The sequence below is a fragment of the Carcharhinus amblyrhynchos genome, chromosome 20 (assembly GCF_965287045.1).
Source record: "Carcharhinus amblyrhynchos chromosome 20, sCarAmb.v2.hapA, whole genome shotgun sequence".
NCBI classification, from domain to species: Eukaryota; Metazoa; Chordata; class Chondrichthyes; order Carcharhiniformes; family Carcharhinidae; genus Carcharhinus; species Carcharhinus amblyrhynchos.
Genome location: NC_137343.1, coordinates 40,162,738 through 40,185,036, shown reverse-complemented (window position 1 = coordinate 40,185,036; position 22,299 = coordinate 40,162,738). Strand labels below are relative to the sequence as shown.

The following is a 22,299-nucleotide window of genomic DNA, read 5'->3' as shown; positions in this document are numbered from 1 at the left end:
TCTGCACCAGAAACTCCACCATACAATGATCACTCTCCCCAAGAGGATCCTTCACCGCAAGGTCCCTGATTCTACCCGCCTCATTACATAGCACCAGATCCAAGATAGCTCACTCCCTCGTCGGCTCCAACACACACTGTTCAAGGAAACTATCCCGGCAGCATTCCAAGAACTCCTCCTCGAGCCCACCGCATCCAACATGGGTCGACCAATCAATATGCAGATTGAAATCCCCCATAACTACGGCCGTCCCATTCCTGCACGCCACACTTATTTGCGCGTTAACAGCCCGCTCCACCTCCAGATCATTATTCGGGGGGCCTATAGACGACACCCACCAGCGTCTTCCTCTCTTTGCTGTTCCTAATCTCTACCCACAACGATTCCACTTTCTGCTCCTTGGCTCCAATATCATCCCTTGCTACCACCCTGATGCTATCCTTAATCAGCAGAGCTACGCCCCCCCCCCTCACCTTTTCCCTCCCGCCTATCCTTCCTAAACACTTGATACCCCTGGACATTCAGCTCCCAGTCCCTGTCACCTTGCAGCCACGTCTCTGTAATGGCCACCAGATCATATCCATTTGTGCCAATCTGTGCCACCAGCTCATCCACTTTATTCTGAATGCTTCGCGCATTCAGATAAAGTGCCTTCATCCCAGCTTTCACCTGGACCCTATTTGCCGGAACGCCACCAACCATACTCACGCCCCCTACTCTCTTTATTATTGGGACATCCTCAGCCTCTACCCTCTCCTTAACTTTAGGCCTCTTAATGTCACCTACCCTCGCACCCTCCCCCCCACTAATTAGTTTAAAGCCCTGTCTACAGTCCTCTTTACACGATTCGCCAGGACTCTGGTCCCAGCACGGTTCAGACCAACCCCATCCCACCCAAACAGGTCCCACCTACCCCAATACTGATGCCAATGCCCCATAAATTCAAACCCATTCCCCCCACACCAATCCCTGAGCCACCCATTCACTTCCTTAATCCTGTCAACCCTACGCCCGTCTGCACTCGGTTCAGGCAGTAGCCCAGAGATAACCACCTTGTCGGTTCTACTTTTTAATTCCATTCCCAGCTTTTCACACTCCCTCCCCAGATCCTCAGTTCGCATTTTGCCTTTGTCGTTGGCACCCACATGTACCACAACGACCAGATTCTCACCCTCCCACTCCAGGTTCCTCTGCAGCCCAGATTTGACATCCTGGACCCGAGCACCAGGCAGACAACACACCCTTCTGTGCACTTTGTCATTGTGACAAAGGACAGTGTCAATACCCTTCACCCCACTATGCCCAATTACAACTACGTTCCTTTTCACCTTCTCCTTGCCTATGCCCTGCTGCATCACTGTACCGTGTGCAGTTTGCTCACCGACCTCACCTCCCTCGTCCTCGTCCAGACTGGAAGCAAGAACCTCAAACCTGTTATGCAGATTGAGAGGCTGAGGCCTCCTCTCCCCAACCCCCCTTCCTCCTCTCCCCACCCCCCTCTTGTTCCTGACCCTTAGATTTAGCCAGTCCAGGGGGGATGGATGTCACTTGCACCCCATTGACAATGGCACCCTCCCTCCCCCTGATGAGCCTCAGTGTCTGTAGCTCAGAGGCCAGCTCATCTACCTTGAGCTGGAGCTCCTCCAGCAACCTGCACGTACTGCAGACATGGTCACTGGGAAGTACCCTTGGGTCCACCAGTTCCCACATCATACAGAGACAACACATCACATGCCCCTCCATTATTCACGAAAATTTCCACACAAACTTACCTGGCCCTTTCTCCCCCCAGCCCTTTTGATCTTAAGCCCTAATAGCTCACTCTGCTTCCCACTCACTCCGCTGCCCGCTGTCTACACCAGGCCTCCTTTTAAACCTGGCGCTGATTTAAAGCTTGCTGGCCCACACTCCCTTCTAACCACTCCCTCAGAATTCTTAAAGCGGTAATGCTTTTAAATGATTTAAACAGTTCTACAAAGTTAGTTCTTACTACAAAGTGCTTTAAACTTATTTAAACAGGTTTTTAAAACAGGTAATTTCTTATCTGTCCCTCTGCTCCTTCACTCGTCTGCTCCAGATAGGGGATGGATTATAATGTCCTCTAAGATCGTCTCAGCTTTTGGGAAAGGAAGTTAGTTCAACAAGAAAACAGAAGGTACCATTATTCTCAGCTCCATGTTTTATGTAAAATAATGGAATTAATCACCATGAATAAACTTAGAGCATCTTTATAGTTAATTAACTAAACAGCTGTCAAATGGATTTGGAAGAGCATGCCTAGTGACCTCCCTGACAAGCTAAAGTAACATCCCAAGAAGAGACACATACGGTCATACCAAGACATCCCAAAAACATTCAACTAGAAGAATATGTTCAGTAACTGAAGTGAGATGCATAGAAAAATACTCGAATAAGAATAAAACTATGGACCATTTGGAGCACCATACAACACAAAAGGATTAGTCTGCAAATGTCCTACTGTGCTTCCTGAAACACTTAACAAAGATTTTCCATCAATTCTGATAAGAATTGTAATTACGGATACGTCCAAGTTTATTTCTCCTCCAAATTATTTAACTACATTATTACATTCGAAGGCAACTACCAGGTCAGAGTTCCTGGAAAATGAACATTCTCCAGTCTAAAAAAAAGTTTCATTTTATGAAAAAAATATGCATTCTCTGCACATCTTTTAGCATCAGGCATACAATTATGTGCTTATTTTAGGTGGATAGCAGAACATTCAACTCAAAAGTTTAACATTTGCTGAAGAGATTCTTAATAGAAATAGCCTATTTCCTTTGAAAACACTGTTTCAATGCAATGGAAGTACAATAGCTGTATTCTACGTGTAATTCATTCCAGGTCTTGGAACCCAGTTACCATCACTAAAAGTTTGTATTTTGTCTTGCATAGAAGGTACAACATAGAAACAAGCTTTTCAGCCCAACAGGCGTCAACCATTTACATTCCATATGAGCCTATCCAACCCAATTCATCTGATCTTATCGGTATATGCTTCTATTCCTTCTCTCTACATATGCCTGTAGATCGTTGTAGCTTTTGTGAGCTACTTACATTGGAGTCCTTTGAATTGTTAAAATAAAGCTCAGAAAAATATAAATTGTCTTGTGTAGAAACTAGAAGAGGAAAAACAGCTACAAATTTTCTAACTTTCAAAGGTTTCTTTAATGCAAAATAAAACACAGATTCTGGATGCTCTTTATATAAATGTGACCAATGACATATTTGGTCGAGCGGCCAGTCCTAACTACATTAAGATATAACACTGCAAAATTAAAATTAATTTTTCAAATGCGCATTTAGTAAGTTTAGTAAGTTTATTCACAGGTTTTAATTTCCGCAATGTGAATTCTGGTAACATCCTGGGACTAGCTTCCATTAATTGCATAGTTGACAAGTGCACCAAGCAGTAAGATAATTAAGGCAAACCATTAAAGTCTCATCCCTCCCAATCTCTAATTTCCTTCAGCCCTACAACCTTCCCAACCTGAAAGGCACCGTTCCTCATGTAGAGCTGGTCTTGTGTGTACCTTCATTTGCTCCATTATTGGCAGTGCCTCTTCAACCACTTAGGTCCCACATGTGCTGAAAGTCTCTATAAATTCCACAATTCTTTCACCGCTACCCAATCCATTAAAACTGTCCTTAAAACCTACCTCTGTTTGAATTTTTAGTCACTTCTCGCAATAACATCTTCATGACCCAATGCCCATTTTTGTCTCTACATTTATATGATGCTCTTTTGTATGTTTTTCTCATTTATTTATTTAGCAAGTCCATAATCAGAGACAAGCAATAGCCTTGGCAATGTACAGATGGAATTCTTTAAGCCTGCCTTCACATTCTTGGCATACTCAACAATATGAGTTATTGTTTGGACTGCACCACAGCTGCAGTCTGGATGGTCTTGGGCAACTCCCATTGATGTTGGGTGGCTGCTCAGAGGCTTTGGCTAGTCGAGAAACAAGGGTCCCCTTTCGTCAATGGGGAAATCAAAGCCACGTGGACGATCAGTGGGGTCTTCAATGAGACAGCAGTTCCTGGTGGAGATTTTCAGCTGTTACTCCTCAACATGATGAGGCTAACCATATGGAGCAAGGAAAAGTGTACTGGCTGAAGAGGTCCCTGAATAAGAGTAGGCTTGGGTTGAAGTAGATCTACTCCAGCAGCTTGCCTCTTAAAACTCCTGATTTTGGGGCAGAATGTTGCTCAGGATCAGGACTCAGGACAGTTGATCTAAAAATATCTGTGATGATGCACAGAGTTGAGTTGCACATTAGTAAATTTGGTGTGTGCAGGCTTCATACTTGTGTGCAGTATTCTGCAGTTGAGTATGTGGTAGCAAGAGCCATTCGGGTCTTGATCTGATATTAGGAGTACTGGCCACCTAAGTGAGACGATGATTGTAGATTTTAATTTTTTCTAGTCTTGGTGAGGTGCTGTCTGTATGCAATGATCTAGGATGACACCTAGGTAAACAGGGTGATCACTGTGCTTCAGCCTCTGGTTATGCAAGTTGATGTTCAGTTCCCTCTTAGTGCTGGCATTATGAAGATGGAGCATGTTAAAGAGGCTGTTTTACTGGTACTCGTAAATAATATGCAAGGGTATTGGGGAAAAGGAACGGGAATGGCATTCATAATGCCCATTTGGAAAGCCAGTGTAGACATGATGGGACAAATGGCCTCCTTCTGCACCATACAATTCTGTGGCCAGCCAGTTTTGTAATATCGTTATTTGGTGTGTCTTTCAGCTCTGAGCCCACGTGCCATACCAAATATTATGTGCCTTTTCTGAGACCAGGATGGGGTTGTCATTGGTGAAACATGTTGAACAGGGATGGGGCTAAGACAAAACCCAGGGCAGCCTATTCCTGTTTCTTTAAGGCGCTAGTCTCATTACTCGCAGCACCGTCTGTCAAGAATCAACATGGAGCTGATTTAAATATTGAAATTGCTGTTTAAATCTGATTAGTGGGCCTGGCTTAGCGGTGGGGAGAGAGAGAGTGTGTGTGTGTGTGTGTGTGTGTGTGTGTGTGTGTGTGTGTGTGTGTGTGTGTGTGGGGTGGGGGGGGGTGCGCGTGAGAGAGAGAGAGAGACACACACAGAGTCAATCGAAAGGCCAGTAGTGCAGGGCTACTTTGTATGCGCTGATCTCCATAATGACTGATGGACATGTGCAGCGGCCCACTCAGCACTATGCTTGCTGGCCTTATCCAGTGGGAATAGGCGACAGCTCCTGATTTTTAACAGGATTCATGTGAGGGCTCTCTTCGATGGGCAGTGAGAGAGATTTGTTTTGAAAATCCCGTTGGAGAAAGCAGCGGGATTTGCTCAAGTTTTTCCACGAATTTGGCACTTTAAATTCTTTGGGCAGAATTGCACCCAATAACTTTAGTCCAACCAGGGTTTAGCCAGTCTTCCCTCACGTATCACCTTTGTGAAAAGTTTGGTCAATCAGAAGGTGTTTTAAGAATTTAGAAGATGTCATCATAACCAGCAGCAGTGATTGGCTTGATGGTTTGTATTGCTTTGTCCAACTCCAGAGTTCCGGACAAGATCTGGAATTGTGCTGCCTTTGGAAGAATCCCCGCTTGCTTTGATTCTTCACTCTTTCTTCCATCAGTGCCTTTTCCATGTGAAGGAGATGGCTTGTTATCTGATTGGCATTTACGGATGAGCAGTTTGGTTGCTGGGCTGCTCAGAGGTACATAGGCTTGTTATTAAAAATATTTTATAAAGGAGTTGTTGTAAATCTCCCAAGCAATACCCTAGTGGACATTGATACTGTGGTATATGGAGGATGCCTGCTGTTCATATAGCGATGATTGGGTCAGAGAATGAAGGTCCACCTCTTTACTTCACATCCTCTATCCAGCATAGCAGTATGCACATGTAATTCAAACACTGCCAGCTATCGGGATCAATCTGTTGTCAGTTAAATCTGGATAGGAATATTTACTGAACAAGTGAAGATTGCTTAGGATCTGTCCTGGCTGACTCACGTTTACAAAATTATTCGTGTACGGTAATCTTGAAGTTTACATTTTTGGTTCACACGGATTAATGGCAAACTGCTTGGTCTGTAGTTACAGTAAGAGGGCAATCTCTTCTTACTGTGCCTACCCCAGTCCAATGCTGGCATCTCCACATCATGGTCTGTAGTTTCCAGTTTCAGATTTATCACCCCAGTGCTCAGTGAAGCCATCAGTGCACTGACATATCCTCTCTAATCCCCTTTACCACTTGAAGTTTAATATCATCCATCTCTGGGGATTTTAGCATGCCTAGGATTTCCATGTTGCTAATAGTGCACAACAGTTAACTTGTCTGTTGGTGAATAGAACATTTGGAGTTATTATTTACTACCAGACCAAAACAAAATGATTTAATTTGGCATTTATTCTAGTAATGCCAGTGAAACCTCACCAGGTAAAGGGAAAACATCAGAAATCTGAACAGTGACAGAATATTTTGGTTTCTTAAGCGTCATAGTTTCATTAGTTTCACATGTTGGTCCAACAGCATTAAGTCAACTGGTTCTCAATAGTTATACGCTTGTAATTAATTCCTTTTACTATCAAACATTGCAACAGAATACTAATTTAGAGAAAACTTTAAATGCCAAAAAGTAACAACAAGAAATTCAAATATAGAAAAATGCATGAGAAAAGTATTTCTCCCTTCAGCTTTCTCAGACTGGCTGCTCCATTGATTAATGTCCTCCAATTCAGCAGTTTCAACATGTCGTTATTCCTCTTGGTGGCACAGTGGGTAGCACCGCTGCCTCAGAGGGCCATGGACCTGGGTTCGACTCCCAGCTTGGGCCACTATCAATGTGGAGCCCGCGTGTTCTCCCTGTGACTGCATGGGCTTTCTCCAGGTGCTTTGGTTTTTTTTCCCCCCCACAGTCCAAAAGATGTGGTGTGCTGGCCATGCTAAATTCTCCCCGTGTACCCTTAAAAGGCATTGGAATGTGGTGACTAAGGGATTCTCACAATAACTTCACTGCAGTGTTAGTGTAAGCCTACTCATGACACTAATAATTTTTTTAAAAACCTATGTTGCTCTATTATCTTTGACAATTCCCCCTTATTCCTCCAGCTCCCTCTGTAGCATGGACATTAGCCTTAAGACTACATAAGTGGTGTTTTAAGAAATATCTCGTTTAGGTCAACAGCCTGATTGATCTCAGGAATAAACAGCTACTTATCATTGGTACTAATCTGAAGGGACTACAGTTGAAGAGTCAACTTTAATTCCAAATCTGTCAACATTCAAAGTAGGAAACAGTGAAGGTTTATATATATTTTAATAAATTTGCCTCCCGTCGATTCTACATTTTCGTCCAACATGCTTAATCATAAAAACCAGAAGATATCAAATTAGTTCTGAGATTAACCACAAGCCAAACTTTGTATAATTAAGCTAAATCAATTCTGCCAAAAAGCAACTGTTTTAAAGAAAGCCACCTTCAGTGAGGTATTTTCAGTCCAAGGTCAAACTTGGATAAGGGGTGGGATAATTCAGAAGAACAGACCACAAATTGACCCTGCATCTGCCAAACGATTCCATGAGACCAACCATTTTCTCCCCACTCTATCCATTTGAAGTTAGCCCAATTCATTGATTTTTTTAAAAAAAGAAATGGAATCCCATGATTTCCTTCAGGATTGTCTTATTCCCTCATCACTTACATAAAAAACTCTGATCACTTACAATTCTATGATACGATTAGTCAGAGAGGTTTACAGTATGGAAACAGGCCCTTTGGCCCAACTTGTCCACGCCGTCTTTTTTTTTAAAAATAAAGCCCTGAAACTAGTCCCAATTGCCTGCATTTGGCTCATATCCCTTTATACCCACCTTACCCATGTAACTGTCTAAATGCTTTTTAAAAGACAAAATTGTGCTTGCCTCTACTCCCACCTCTGGCAGCTTGTTTCAGACACTCACCACCCTGTGTGAAAAAACTGCCCTCTGGACACTTTTGTATTTCTCCCCTCTCACCTTAAACCTATGCCCTCTAGTTTTAGACTCCCCTACCTTTCGGGAAAGATATTGACTATCTGTGCCCCTCATTATTTTATAGACCACTGTAACATCACCCCTCAGTCTTCTACGCCCCAGAGAAAAATGTCCCAGTTTATCCAGCCGCTCCTTATAACTCAACCCATCAAATCGCCGTAGCGTCCTAGTAAATCTTTTCTGCACTGTTTCTAGTTTAATAGCATCCTTTCCATAAGAGGTTGACCAGAACTGCGCACTTAACTGCAACAAGTTGTCCCAACTCTGTATTCAGTGTTCTGACTAATAAAACCAAGCATGCTGAATGCCTTCTTCACCACAACCCTGTGACTCCACTTTCAAGGAACTATGAACATGTACTGCTAGATCTCTTTGCTCTGTAACTCCCGCCAATGCCCTACCATTAACTGAGTAAGCCCTGTCTTGGTTCAATCTACTAAAACGCATCATCTTGCGTTTGTCTAAATTAAACGCCATCTGCCATTCGTCAGCCTATTGGCCCAATTGATCAAGATCCTGTTGCAGTCCGAGATAACTTTCTTCACTGTCCACTATGCCACCAATCTTGGTGTCATCTGAAAACTTGCTAACCATGCCTCCTACATTCTCATCCAAATCATATGATGAATAACAGTCATATGGCTTTTACATGACCTAGCATCTATTTACATGGCAGCATCTTATGCAACGTGCCAAACAGAAATGGAACTTAAAACAACTTGAAAAGACCATGGCAAAGAATTAGACACATAGATTCAAGAGATAATTAGCTGAGCTTAAAGAGTAGGGTAAAGAAGAAAAAGGTAGGAGAAATGGTGATCCACCAAAAATGGGCAAGTGTGAATAGCTCAAATTGTCATCATTTGCTAATAATTCTCTTGTTCCTACACGCAATAGAGTATGAAAAAAAAACATAAAATGAGACTGAAATACAAAAAAAAATCACATAAAAGGCTTGTTTTAGTATTTCAATTTGCAAAGAATATTCCATTGGTCACTCGATACTTGGAATTTTTCCTTCCACTTGCTGCAGGTTTTGCTTTGATCTCTTTTAATTCCTGTTGGAATAATCTTATATGACAAGGGAAGAAAACAAGAATGAGTTAAGGTGTGTCACCATTTTTAAAGTAGGGAATGTGTGCTTATCCTATAAAATAAAATCTTCTTGCTCAAAAATAGCAAAAAATATGGCTGTGCATAAATCATGTTTTTTGGACAAAGGATTCAGACCGTGGGATATCCTGAATGTTTAACCCAATACATTCTTTGTCTTTGGCAGTGTTCTGGCTTGAAAATTTGATGGCGGTGAACTCTGTTAAACATCACCCGGTGAGGTTCAGGTACACAACTCTGACATGACCGTCTCTGCTGCAGATAAGGTGGTACAGGATTTGCTGGCCTCTGATTTTTCTGGGTGCACTTCTCATCCGGCTAAACTTCCCACTTCTCTCACATCTCCCCACGTTTTCCAAAAATTCAGCTGCCAGGGGTCATAGCTTTCAGCATCATAGCCCAGCTGCCTGTACCACATTCGTCATCCACATCGCATAGTCAAACAATTCCTATATAAATACATCTCTGCTACCCAAGTTAACAACACACATACCTGAAGCTTCCATAGACAATGAGTAGAATGGAGATGAGGAAGGTAGAAACTTGACTGGAATCCACAAGGGAATAGGCCCTATAGGAGGAAACAAAAATAGAATTTAGATTTCTATATTTGCAAGAGACATTACATCTTTAAACATTTTTTAAATGTATTTTTCAAACTACTTTATGTTTGTTAAGTTGATTAAACTTTCCAAATGTCTTGTCAAGTTTTCTCATTGGCCAACTGAACTACAGGAAGTTCCCAGTTCCAATGTGTAAAGTTGAGTGAAAAATGCAAAACCATGTCAGCAATCTCAACTGCTCTTGCCAGAAGTGTAGTTGCATACAGTTGGTGAGTCTGCATTATCATATTGCCACCACTCTGACTCTGAGGTGAGAGTTAGTATTGTGCCAATGATGGCAATTATTATTCATGTCTGAGGGTATAGTTCAAGTCTCACTTGATAGACTTTAGCACACACTCTTGCCGAACACAACTGGGTTCACTGGTTAACTCAGATGACTGTAAAAGATAATAGGTGAATTCTTCTACTATCCTGACCAACACAGACTGAAACAACATGACTAGAGCAGTGTGACTGGTAATTTCTCTCATTGATGGTTGTAAGACCTCGCTGTAAAAGTTGATTGTCGCATTTCTCCATGCGAAAAGTCACTACCCTTAAAAAGAACCTCTTCAGCTGTGAAGCAATCCATAATTTTCCAAAAATAAAACATTTGTCAAGAAATTGAGAAGCAATTTCAGCTCATTCTGAACACAGATGTGTGTATGCAGTCTTCAGCAATTCCTCCAAATAAAGCATTTCTATTTGAATCCATAAAAAAACTAACTATTGAACAACTTCCCTAATAATTAGCCATATTGCACTGAGAACTACAATTCCAAAACATGAAGCAACACAAACAGAAATACAGAATGCAAAGCTTCTTTAAATGTCAACGCACCACATTTAGTAGTTTATTTTTATTTCCCCAACAGCAAATGTAATCTTGTGTATACACCCTAAAAATCTTTTTTTTTTAATGACACCCATGCGGTTTGAGGTTGCTGGAAAACTCAGCATTTATTGCCCATTCCTCATTGTCCTTGTGATGCTGCTGAGCTGCCTCTTAAACTGTGACAGTCTGTGTAGTGTACCTACACCCTCAGTGCAATTTGCACTACCCATTGCCATTTTGTATACTCAAAACAAAATTATAAACATTTGCAGGGATACATGTTTTCCCCTGAAAAACTTACAAGTAATTGTGACCTAATACTTTCATCAAGTTGCTCATGTCAAAAAAACTGTTAAAGCTGAAGATCGTTTATAGTTTAATAAAAAACAATTATATTGAATTCCCCAGGGAACACCGAATTGAGCAAGATTTCTAGACAAAATTTGCATTAGGCTATGGCTTAGTGTCACAATCTTGAGCATTGCTTCAAATAATCTTTTCACGTCAAAATTCAGAATGAAATATAAACCATGTTATAATTTACATCCATGCATTCTCAGTTTAGATGAATCCACATCGATCATTTTAATTGCTGGCAACAGTGTAAATCACATAATAATGGATTGGTTGAAAATTCCACATCTCTTTTGATTCCTGTTTCTATTGATGATGGACAGGTCATTATCAAGCTGTTCATGCAAGATTGCCTTGCCACAGTTATAATAATCCTGGAGTGCTTTCAAAAGCACTTTAACTCAGAATCCAATGACACAATAACTAAATGATACTATTCCTTTTGAAAGTTGTCATGAATTTAGGCCCATGAAATTATAGATCTTCAGTAGCATGTAATATTTTATGAAATCCCAAAGTTTAACATTGATTTTAAACAATGAGCTATTCTAGCAAGGTTAATCCACATTAGCACTTTTGAAAGCAACAGTTATTGAGGAATTTCAAGGCAATCAAGGCAAAAATGCAGCAGATATTAAACTACAACCAAGAGAGAAAATTTGGGGAAAGATTTCTTAGTGCAGAATGCCCAAGTTCACATTAACTGCATCATGTGGACCTCATTTGTCAATAAAAATGCTGAATAAATGAGAGGGTCGCTTTCAGTTGGTCAAAGTGTTTTCGCCCGCCAAAGTCAATGATGTCATACCCAGTGATATTTGAGGTATGCAGTTGTGATTTGACAAAATAAAACTTAAAAATGCAGTTTTAAGACATTTGCACTATAAACTAATTGCTCAATTATTCAGACACAATGGCATTTTAACCATACTTCAAACAGTCTTGGAACTACCACTGACCAACCAAAGGAACTCTACAAGGTGTTCTTTAGAAATCACAACATCAACTTACATTTATATATCCCATGACGTTTCATGGATGTGTTAGCAAACAAAATTGATCAAACTACACAGTGTTACTAGGATAGGTGACAAAAAGCTTGGTAGCTTGCTCAAAGCAATACGCTTTAAAGAATGACAAGGAAAGAGAGAGGAGAGACAACGGCAGAAACGCTATGAGGTTAAGGGAAAGAATACCAAGTCTTAAATGAAGGAACACCACTAACAGATGTGGCAGAGGTCAGAACTGGAGGATTGCAGAGAGCTCAGGATTAATCATAGAATCCCTATAGTGCAGGAAGGCCATTTGTCTACACCCACTCTCTGAAAGAGACCCAGGCCTTTCCCTCTGCACTATCCCTGTAACTGCATATTTACCCTGGCTAATCCACCTAATCTAAATCATTGGACACTAAGTGACAATTTAGAATGGTCAATCCACCTAACCTTCACATCTGCACTGCGGGAAGAAACTGGAGCACCTGGAGGCAACTCATGCAGATATGGGAAGAAAGAAAGTCACCCAAGGCCAAATTGAATCTGGGTCTCTGGCACTGTGAGGGAGCAGTGCTAATCACTGTGCCGCTAGGTGGGATGCTCTTTCAGCGAGTCGGCGCAGATGCGATGGGTCAGACGGTCTCTTTCTGCACTGCAGGTATTTTATGTTTTACCTCTTTTGCTGGTACACTGATGATTGACCGAAAGCCATTTCTTGATGTCACTCCAAACAAAAATTTGCATTAATTTTGCTTCCAATATTCTCTCTATTGCAACTTCTGGAAACAAGTTTTTGACCAATATTCACAATAAGCCTATTGATTTCCACAGTTATCTTGACTACAATTCTTCTTAGCTCATGTCTTGCAAGGACTCTATTCCATTCTCTCAGTTTCTCCCTATCATCTGTCCCGACAATGCCATCCACCATATCAATGCTTTCTATTTGACCTTCCCTTTTCCATTGTTGCCAGTGTTCAGGCAGTAAAAGTGAAACTCCAATATGTAGGTCACCGTATTCACCATCAACATCCTGAGGGTTACCATTGATCAGAAACTGAACTGCACCAGTCACATTAAGTACTGCAGCTACAGGAGCAAGTCAGAGGCTGAAAATTCAGAGACAGTAACTCACCTCCTGACTTCTCAATGCATTTCCACCATCTCTTCGGCATAAGTCAGGTATGCAAATGGAATACTTGCCTGGATGAGTGGAACTATAACATCACTCAAGGAGGTTGACATCCTTTAAGATAAAGCCACCCGCTTGATTGGCATCTATTATCAGGCTGAAATATTCACTCCCTTCACCACTGATGCACAGTGGCAACGATGTGTACCATCTAAAAGATGCACTGCAGCAACTCACCTTCAACAACATCTTCCAAACCCACAACCTCTACTACCTAGAAGGACGTGGGCAGCAAATACATGGGAACACCACGACCTGCAAGGTCCACTCCAGGTTACACACCATCCAGATTTGAAACTAAATTGGCAATCCTTCAGTCGCGGTGGGTCAAAGTCCTGGGATTTCCTTCTTAACAGCAATTTGGGTGTTCCTACAATACATGAACTGCAGCAATTCAAGGAGGCAACACACCACCACCTTCTCAAGCACAGTTAGGGATAGACAGTAAATACTGCCCCAACCAACAACATCCACAACCCATTACAAGTATTTCTAAAAACTGAGGGGTGGGAGAGAAAATTATAATAATCTGCTTTCTGTAGATACAAAAAAATGTAAATTGTGCAAAGAGGAAGACACGCTCACAAACTTCCTGATCACATAAACGAATAGTGCCATTGCATCACAAAAATAAATGGAAAGCCATATTGATTGGATTGTAGAGTGATTCAACGTGGGATTTTTCTTCCTGTAATATTGGTTATTCTTTTGGCTGATGCAAAGTCAATATGTAAATATCACTGAGCATTAAATCAGGGTGAATGGAAAAGTTATATGAATGTTTAAAAAGAATGCAGTATGCAACTTTGAGAAAGATAAAATGAATTTGGGCAATTAAGTTAAATACTGTTATTACTTTTTTAAAATCAGAAGTATGCTTTTCTAAAATCACATGGGTCAATGCAATTGGCCATTTTTTTGTCTGAGAAAGAAGCATACTTTCTCAGCTACACGTTCTAAAATCATTCACTTCTTTGAGATACAATTCTCTAGTATTCTCCGGTAACCATTTTTAATCCATAGTAAACTCCAGTAACTATTTTTAATCCATGGAGCTGCAATAAAACAAAGAACAGTACAGCATAGGAAGAGCCCCTTTGGCCCACCAAGTCTGTGCCAATATGGATATCTCGTGAATCTAATATTTTCTTGCTTCTATGTGGTCCATATCCTGCTATTCCCTGCCTATTCACATATCTATCCAGATCCCTTTTGAACGTTATTATAGAATCTGCTTCCACCACCTCCTCCAGCAACGTGTTCTAGGCATTCACCACTCTGAAAAACTTACCCCTTACATCTCTTCTAAACTCCACCCCCCCACCCCCTCACTTTCAACCTGTGCCCCCAGGTAATCGATTTCCCTAGGAAAACACTGACTATCCAAGCCTGTCATAATCTTGTAAACCTCGATCAGGTCCCCCCTCATTCTCCAAAGCTCCAATGAAAACAATCCAAGTTAATTCAATCATTCTTCATGCTCCATATCTCCAAACCAGGCAACATCCTGGTAAATCTCTTCTGCGCCTTTCCAATACAACAATGTATCCTTCTGGTAGCATGGCAACCAGAATTGTACACAATACTCCAATCACGGCCTAACCAAAGTCTTATACAGCTGCAACATGATTTTCCAATTCCTATACTCAACACCCTGTCCAAAGAAGGCCAGCACGCCTTCTTGACCATCTTGTCCACCTGAGTTGCCATCTTCAGGAAACTGTGGAACTACACACCTAGATCCCTCTGTATGCTAATATTTCTAAGGTCACCACCATTTACTGTATACTTTGCTTCTGCAGTAAACCTTCCAAATCGCATCACCTCACACCTCTGGGTTAACTTCCATTTGCCAACTTTCGGCCCAGATCTCCAGCCGATTTATAGCCTGATGTATCCTCTGACAATCCTCCTTACTACCCAATACTCCCCCTATTTTTGTATCATCTACAAATTTATTAATCAGACTACCTATATAAATGATTTGGAGGAAGATATATAACAAAGGCCCCAGCACTGATCTTTGTGGAACACCGCTTGTCACAGACCTGCAGTTAGAAAAGTACCCTTTCACTGCTACTCTGCTTTCTATACCCAAGCCAGTTTTGTATCCATCTTATCAGCTCACCTCTGATCCCATACGACTTCACCTTCTGCCATGAAGAACATCATAGAAGGCTTTACAAATTTCCATGTATACAATATCCACTGCCCTGTCCAATTTTTTTTTAAAATAACTTCCTCAAATAACTTAATCAAGTTTGTGAGAAAAGACCTCCCCTTCACAAAACCATGCTGCCTATCTCTAATAAGCCTATACTCTTCCAGACGTGAATGCATCCTGTCCCTAAGAATGTTCTCCAATAATTTCCTCACCACTGATGTAAGGCTCACAGGCCTGTAATTTCCCAGATTGTCTCTTCTGCTTTTCTTAAACCAAGAAACAACGTTAGCTACTCTCCAATCCACTTCACCCATGGCTAAGGAGGATACAAAGATTTTGGCCAAGGCTTCAGCAATTTCTTCCCTTGTTTCTCTTAGTATTCTGGGATAAACCCTATCCGGCCCTGACTGCTTGTCCATCTTAATGTTTTTCAAAACCTCTAATACCTCCTCCCTTTTCATCTTAACATGTCCTAAATTGTCAACATCATCCTTTCTACACTCACCATCCAGCACATCTTTTATGAATACAATGCAAAGTACTTGTTAAGGACCTTACCCACCTCATCTGGCTTCACACACAAATTCCCTCCACTGTCCTCGAGTGGACCTACCCTTTCTTTAGGTATTCGCTTCCTCCTTATACATGCATAAAAAGCCTTGGCATTCTCGTTAATCCTGCCTGCCAAGGGCAGCACGGTAACACAGTGGTTAGCACTACCGTTTCACAGCTCCAGGTTCGATTCCTGGCTTGGGTCACTGTCTGTGTGGAGTTTGCACATTCTTCTTGTGTCTGTGTGGGTTTCCTCCGGGTGCTCCAGTTTCCTCCCACAGTCCAAAGATGTGGGGGTTAGGTCAATTGACCATGCTAAAAAATTGCCCCTTAGGGTCCTGACATGTATAGGTTAGAGGGATTAATGGGTAAATATGGGGATAGGGCCTGGGTGGGATTGTCAGTGCAGACTTGATGGGCTGAATAGCCTCTTTCTGCACTGTAGGATTTCTGTGATTTCAAGGCCCCTTTTTGCCCACCTAAGTCCCTCTTTCAGCACTTTCCTTCTATCTTTGTATTCAACAGCCTTATCCATTTTCAGTTTCCTGAAATTTTTATACACGTCCTCCTCCTTCTTCACTAAGCTCACAATCTCTCTTATCATCTAGAGTTCCCGAATCTTACCATCTTTATCCTTCAGTTTTACAGAGACATACTTGTCCTGAATTGTTCACAACTGGCTTTTAAAAGTCTCCCCGCATATCAGATGTGGATTTACCCTCAAATGGCCACCCTCAGTCTACATTCCCCTGCTCCTGCCTAATACTGTCATAGTTAGCCTTCCCCCAGTTTAGTACTTTCACTCTGGGACTACTTCTATCCTTTTCTACAAGTATCTTGAAACTTTTTTCCAAAATGATCCCCCACAGAGACATCAATCACCTATCCTGGCTCGTTTCCCAGAACCAGGTCTAAGACAGTCCCTTCCCGAGTGGCACTATCTACATATTGCCTCAAGAAGCTTGGACATACTCAACAAACTCTGCTCCGTCCAAGCCCCTGGCATTAAAGGAATCCCAGTCTACGTTTGGGAAGTTAAAATTGCCCATCATAGAAACCCTGTTGTTTTTACATCTTCCCATCATCTATTGGCATACCAGTTCCTCCACCTCTCGCTGGCTTTTGGGAGATCTGTAGTACAACTCCAATAGTGTGATTGCACTGCTCCTGGTCCTGAATTCTACCCATATGGCCTCACTGCATGATCCCTTTGTATAGCTGCGACATTCTCCCTAATCAGCAAAAACCCCCACCTCTTAGTCACCCATGCTATCTTGCTTGAAGCATCTAAATCCTGGAACGCTAAGTCACCAACCCTGCCCTTCTTTCAACCAAGTCTCCATAATTGCCACAATATCATCATTCCATGTAGTAATCCAAGCTTTAAGTTCATCCACATTACCTGTCACACGCCTCGCATTACAGCAAACATACTTCAGACCATTTCTCCTATTGTGTTTTGGACACTGTTCCCCAAGTTTTATTTTTCTTAGTCTTATTGGACCCATTCACTGAATTCTCCAGTCTCTGTACTCCCTGAGCTACTGCTGTGGATCCCAACCCCCTGCCTTATTAGTTTAAGTCCACTGAACCGCGCAATCAAATCTCCCCACTCGGAAGGTGCAACCTGTCTTTTTTGTACAGGTTCCAAGAAATCCCAGCGGTCTAAAAATCTGAAGCCCTCTCTCCTGCATCAACTCTCACGCCACTTATTTAGGGGCAATATTTTTTTGCCTCACTTCCATGTGGCACAGGGAGTATTCCTGAGGATACATCTCTGGAAGTCCTTCAATTCAGCTGCCTTCCTAACTCTCTGAACTCATTTTCCTGGACTGCATTTTTCTTCCTAATCATGAATAGAAAAGATTGACAAGCTATTTAATTACAAGAGCAACACACTCAATTAAAAGTCCTGTTTCCTCACCTAACAACTGCACATACTCCAGCTATTGGGCAGTGGTTAGCATCAGGAACCCAACCACAGTCATGTTTGTTATCTGTGTTTACCAATTATGGAAGAAGTTGCTCATTTTAATTTAATGAATGTATGGTTATATGGTTATTGTGGCTACTGTGCCCAGAGGAGGATAAAAGGATTAGTGGTGAGGTTCTACCAACTTATTTCTTCAGGCTTAGAATAATGAGTTTACCAAGAATGGCAGTCACAAAAGCTTATATTTATATCCTGATATCAGTACAAGTTGTAGGTAGCTTGTTGTTGTTGTTGAATGTTTCTAAATATGATGATCGTCACCCACAACACTTTATTCCAAATCTTTGTCAGTCATCACTGTTTGAACAATAATCAATAAATGAAACGGTGCTTTTTTTCAAACCCAAGTATTTTTTCTTGCAGTGTTTAATGATTAGTTCCCAACCAGAAGGGTTTCACCTCTCAGATGGTCGCAGTGAAGGATTATCTCCATCCTAGAGAATTTTGACATCTCAAATGGATTATTTTTGGAAAGTCAGAAGTCTCACGTGTTTACTCTAGTTCAGGCATAGGGTTGCATCTAAATTTTGAGCTCGCAAGAGTGTGCATCGCCCTGATCCGATTTCATTTCTTTATCTCTTAACAGCAGAGTAAAGCCAATTCTGAACACAGCACATTGATTAGAAGCTGTGACTCAACATCAAATCTAAAAAGTTAAAAAAGACATGGTTCTGCTTTACACAGAAGGAGTTTGGGAGCAGAACCTCATCAGCCATGAGCTCAGTGAAAGGCAGATCAAGCGCGATGAGCTGAATTCCCTGCTTTTGCTCCCATTTCTTATAATCCTATGTTCCAATCATTCTCTGAAAGAGATTTCTCCCAATTGGATTTATTTGGATTACACTTTATTTCTGGTTGTTCTGATCCCACTTGCCAGTGGAACCACTGTCCATACATCTGCACCATCAAATCCTTTCAAAACTTAAGACCCTTCCACCAGCTTCCCCTATTCCCCCACTAAGATGCATGCATGGGGTGGCTGTGCATTCATGTAAATCTTTTTTGCAAGTTTTCCAGTGTCTTTATATTAATTTTCTTACAATACAGAGACCAGAACTGTTCACTTCAAGTATGGTAGGCTTTGTACATTTTTAACATAACATCTCTGCTTTTCAATTTTATCCTTCAAGAAATTAACCCCTTTTTTTATACAAGTGTAACTAACCTGTGTCACTACTTCAACTTGTGTAGCTGTGGCTCCAGATCCCATTACTCTTTTTTAAAAAAGATATCTTCTCTCGCATACATTTTTCACCCTTTGGCAAACAGTGGAAGGATTCCTGACTGGATTCCTACCTCAGACTTAATTTCCAAGGAATGGATGGCCTTCTTACTCTTTCTACCAAAATGCATCACCTCACAGCTCATCTACACCGATATCTGTTTTTTTGTCCTCTCTATTATTACAATCAATTTGGTGTCATTAGCAAATTTTGATGTTGTACTTCTGAATCTAGAGCCCAACTTGTTTGTTTAAATGGTAAATATCGGTGTCCAAAGCACTGATTCTTGTTGAATCTCTTTTGCCAGTCTGAATAGCTATCTTCAACCCCCACTCTTATTCCATTTTGCTGCCAGTTGCTATCCATTCCACCATCTGTCCCCTGGCTAAGGTCAAAATATACAGCGATGTGGTATCTTATTAAAGACCTCTGGAAAATAAACTGTCGTGCATTGAAAGAAGAGCTTACTATTCAAGAGGTGAAATTGGTGGAGGTTTTGGTTTCAATAATTAATTTATTCTCCACAGTCACCAGAGCAATCAAGTTAAAAGCTACAAAAAGAGTAAAATTGCATGCATCTGACATGGAGCACTGCACTTGGAAATGTCTTCATGCATACAAAAGCAGATATTGAATACCATCCAAGCTCTGTGCAGAGAGAAATAGTTTATTCGACAATACTGGATGAAGTCTGGTAGTGACGTGAAGTATTGAGTTCAAGCACATACACAGGCTTTTATCATTCTTTCAAAAAGGGTAGAAACAAGCACTCACTGGAATTAAAACTTCCTGTTTAGTGCAAGCAGTGTTACTGAATTCACCATTTTGCTATACGTTTGCTAAATTTTGATAGCTTTGCATAGTACCAAGATAAAAACAAGATATTGTGACATTAATACATTTGCTAGGGGGAACTTAAACCCTGCACTTAAGACTCAGTGGTGGAAATACTACTCTTAAAATAATGTTTGAGCCATTTAATGGGTTACTAAGAAAATATATTCCTCTACTTAAAGGTTTTGTCATGTTGCATTCAGTCAGAAAGTAGTTGGCTCAAGTCCCATACTAGAGGCTTTAACACTAATCTATGCTGACACTCGAGTACAGTGCTAAAAGTTGTGTTGCACTGTTGCAAGTGCTGTCATTTGATGGCGATGTGAAGCAGAGACTCCATCTACTTTTTCAATCAGCCAGAGATCCCAAGGCACTATTCTGAAGAAAAGCAGAATTCTCCTCAGTGCCCTGGCCAGTATTTATTATTCAACCAACACAAACCACAGATGATGTTAATTATTACATTGCTGTTTATTTGTTACTGTTTGGTGCTACATTTCATGCATAGTGACCATACTTCAAGGAAATACACAACTGACTATAAAATGATTTGGGATATCAAGGTCTTGGAGTATTTGTTTCTATGAAAATGATGGCTGTCTGTTGGTGGGCACATTCCACTGCATATGAAGTCTGAGAGCAGATGTTCATGGTACTTTATCTGTTGGCAGCCGGTTCTTTTCACACTTCTTGATGTATGGTGCTAAATAAGAATTAAACTCAACCCAATCTGTGAGATTTCATTACTATACATTGATAAAATGAAGTTAATTTTAGATTTAAAAGACAAAAACAATTTTTCCCCTTTTTGACCTGTATCTTCTGTAATTGAAAAGTATTGATGGATAAGCCGGAGAGCAAAAACGTAATTTTAATAGTGAATTTTGTTTATATTCTGTGCTGCAATTAAGCTTCATTCAATTTCTATCTTGCATGAAGGCTAAACGGTCTCGCCTCCATACAGTGACATAGGAGCCTGACTAATTCAATAAAATTGAAATATTTGATAAGGAAATTTGCTGTACAAAGAATGCACTTAAAATCCAGATCAGTGCTTACAGAGCTCTTCAGTAACAAGTACCGACTGAAACAATTCTGTGTTTAAATTCTAATCAACAGTGAATCATGATGAGTGAACATGCTTATAGTTAAAGGACCTATTGTGTTACATAAATGGAGGGCTGTTGCGACAGCATTAATATAGTTCTCACTAGATGTTCATCTCAAGTCACTTTTATAGTGAAACGATCTTCTTTACATTCCAGGAAACTGGCACCTGCGAGTCAGATCTCTGCAGTTACAACACTAAATTTAGATTCTCTACTGAGACTAAAGATTGAAAATAATTGATCTACAACTCAGCCAGAATCCAAATTAAACAACTGTCATTTATAAAGCACCTTTAATGCAATAAAGCATCCCAAGGTGCTTCGCAGAAGCGATCAAAAGAAAAATCCTGCATTATATAGTGTTTTTCATGATGGCCAGACATCTTGAAGCGTACTATTGAAGCAGTCACTTGTGTAATGTAAGAAATACAGCAGTCAGCTTTGAGTACAGCAACTCCCATGTGATATGATCAGATAATCTGTTCTTCTGATGTTCATGGAGGAACAAATACTGGCTAGAATAAGAGGATAACTCCTCTATTCTTCAAAATAGTGCCATGCAAACCTTTACATCCACTTGAGCAGGCAGATGGAGTCTCAGTTTCACATTTCATCAAAGGACAGCACCTCCGACAGTGCACTACTCCCCTGATTTTTGTCCACAAATCCTGGGATAAGACATCAACGCAGAGTCTTGTGATTCAGAGGCGACATAGTTACCAACCACACCACAGATGATGCATTAATAGAATTTGACACTAAGCTGCACAGGGAGATATTAAGGCAGGTCACTGATGAACCAAGGATTGTAATGCTGTTGAATGTCTTGAAATCGCACTAGTCTCTTCCCTTTTGAAGGTGGGGATTGTCTGGTATTCATGCAGCACAAACATTACTTGTCATGCACCAGCCCAAGCCTGAATGTTGCTGTGGTCTTGCTGTATGTCAGCACAAACTACTGGTTCATTGTCTGAAGAGCTGCAAACCTTACTCCTGCACCAACTCAAAGATTATTGCTATACTTTAAAGTGACCTGACAATGCCCTGGATGAATTGAACATTGAGTTGAACAGTAAGAGCAAATAAATGCCACCCTCTGCAGCTCTTAACAAGAAGTTATGAGCTTTTGGCTCAGAGTCACTCTTTCATTGCTTTATGATGTCAGTATCACTGAGGCAGAGTCAGATGGCACACAATTTTTTGCATTTGTTCAATAGGGTATCAACTCTTAATTCTGGGTACTGCCTATTTTCATCTCCACTTCCCCAATTGTTCAGCA

General features: G+C 41.0%; 1 protein-coding gene across 1 annotated transcript in view; it reads right to left on the bottom strand.

Moving 5' to 3' along the window:
- The window catches only part of sppl3 (signal peptide peptidase 3), a 181,963-nt gene that overhangs the window by 99,947 nt on the left and 59,717 nt on the right, over positions 1 to 22,299 (bottom strand). The window contains exon 2 of the mRNA XM_080208443.1: positions 9,658 to 9,735. Coding sequence (XP_080064569.1) covers positions 9,658 to 9,735 — 78 coding nt within the window. The remainder of the gene's footprint in view (positions 1 to 9,657; positions 9,736 to 22,299) is intronic.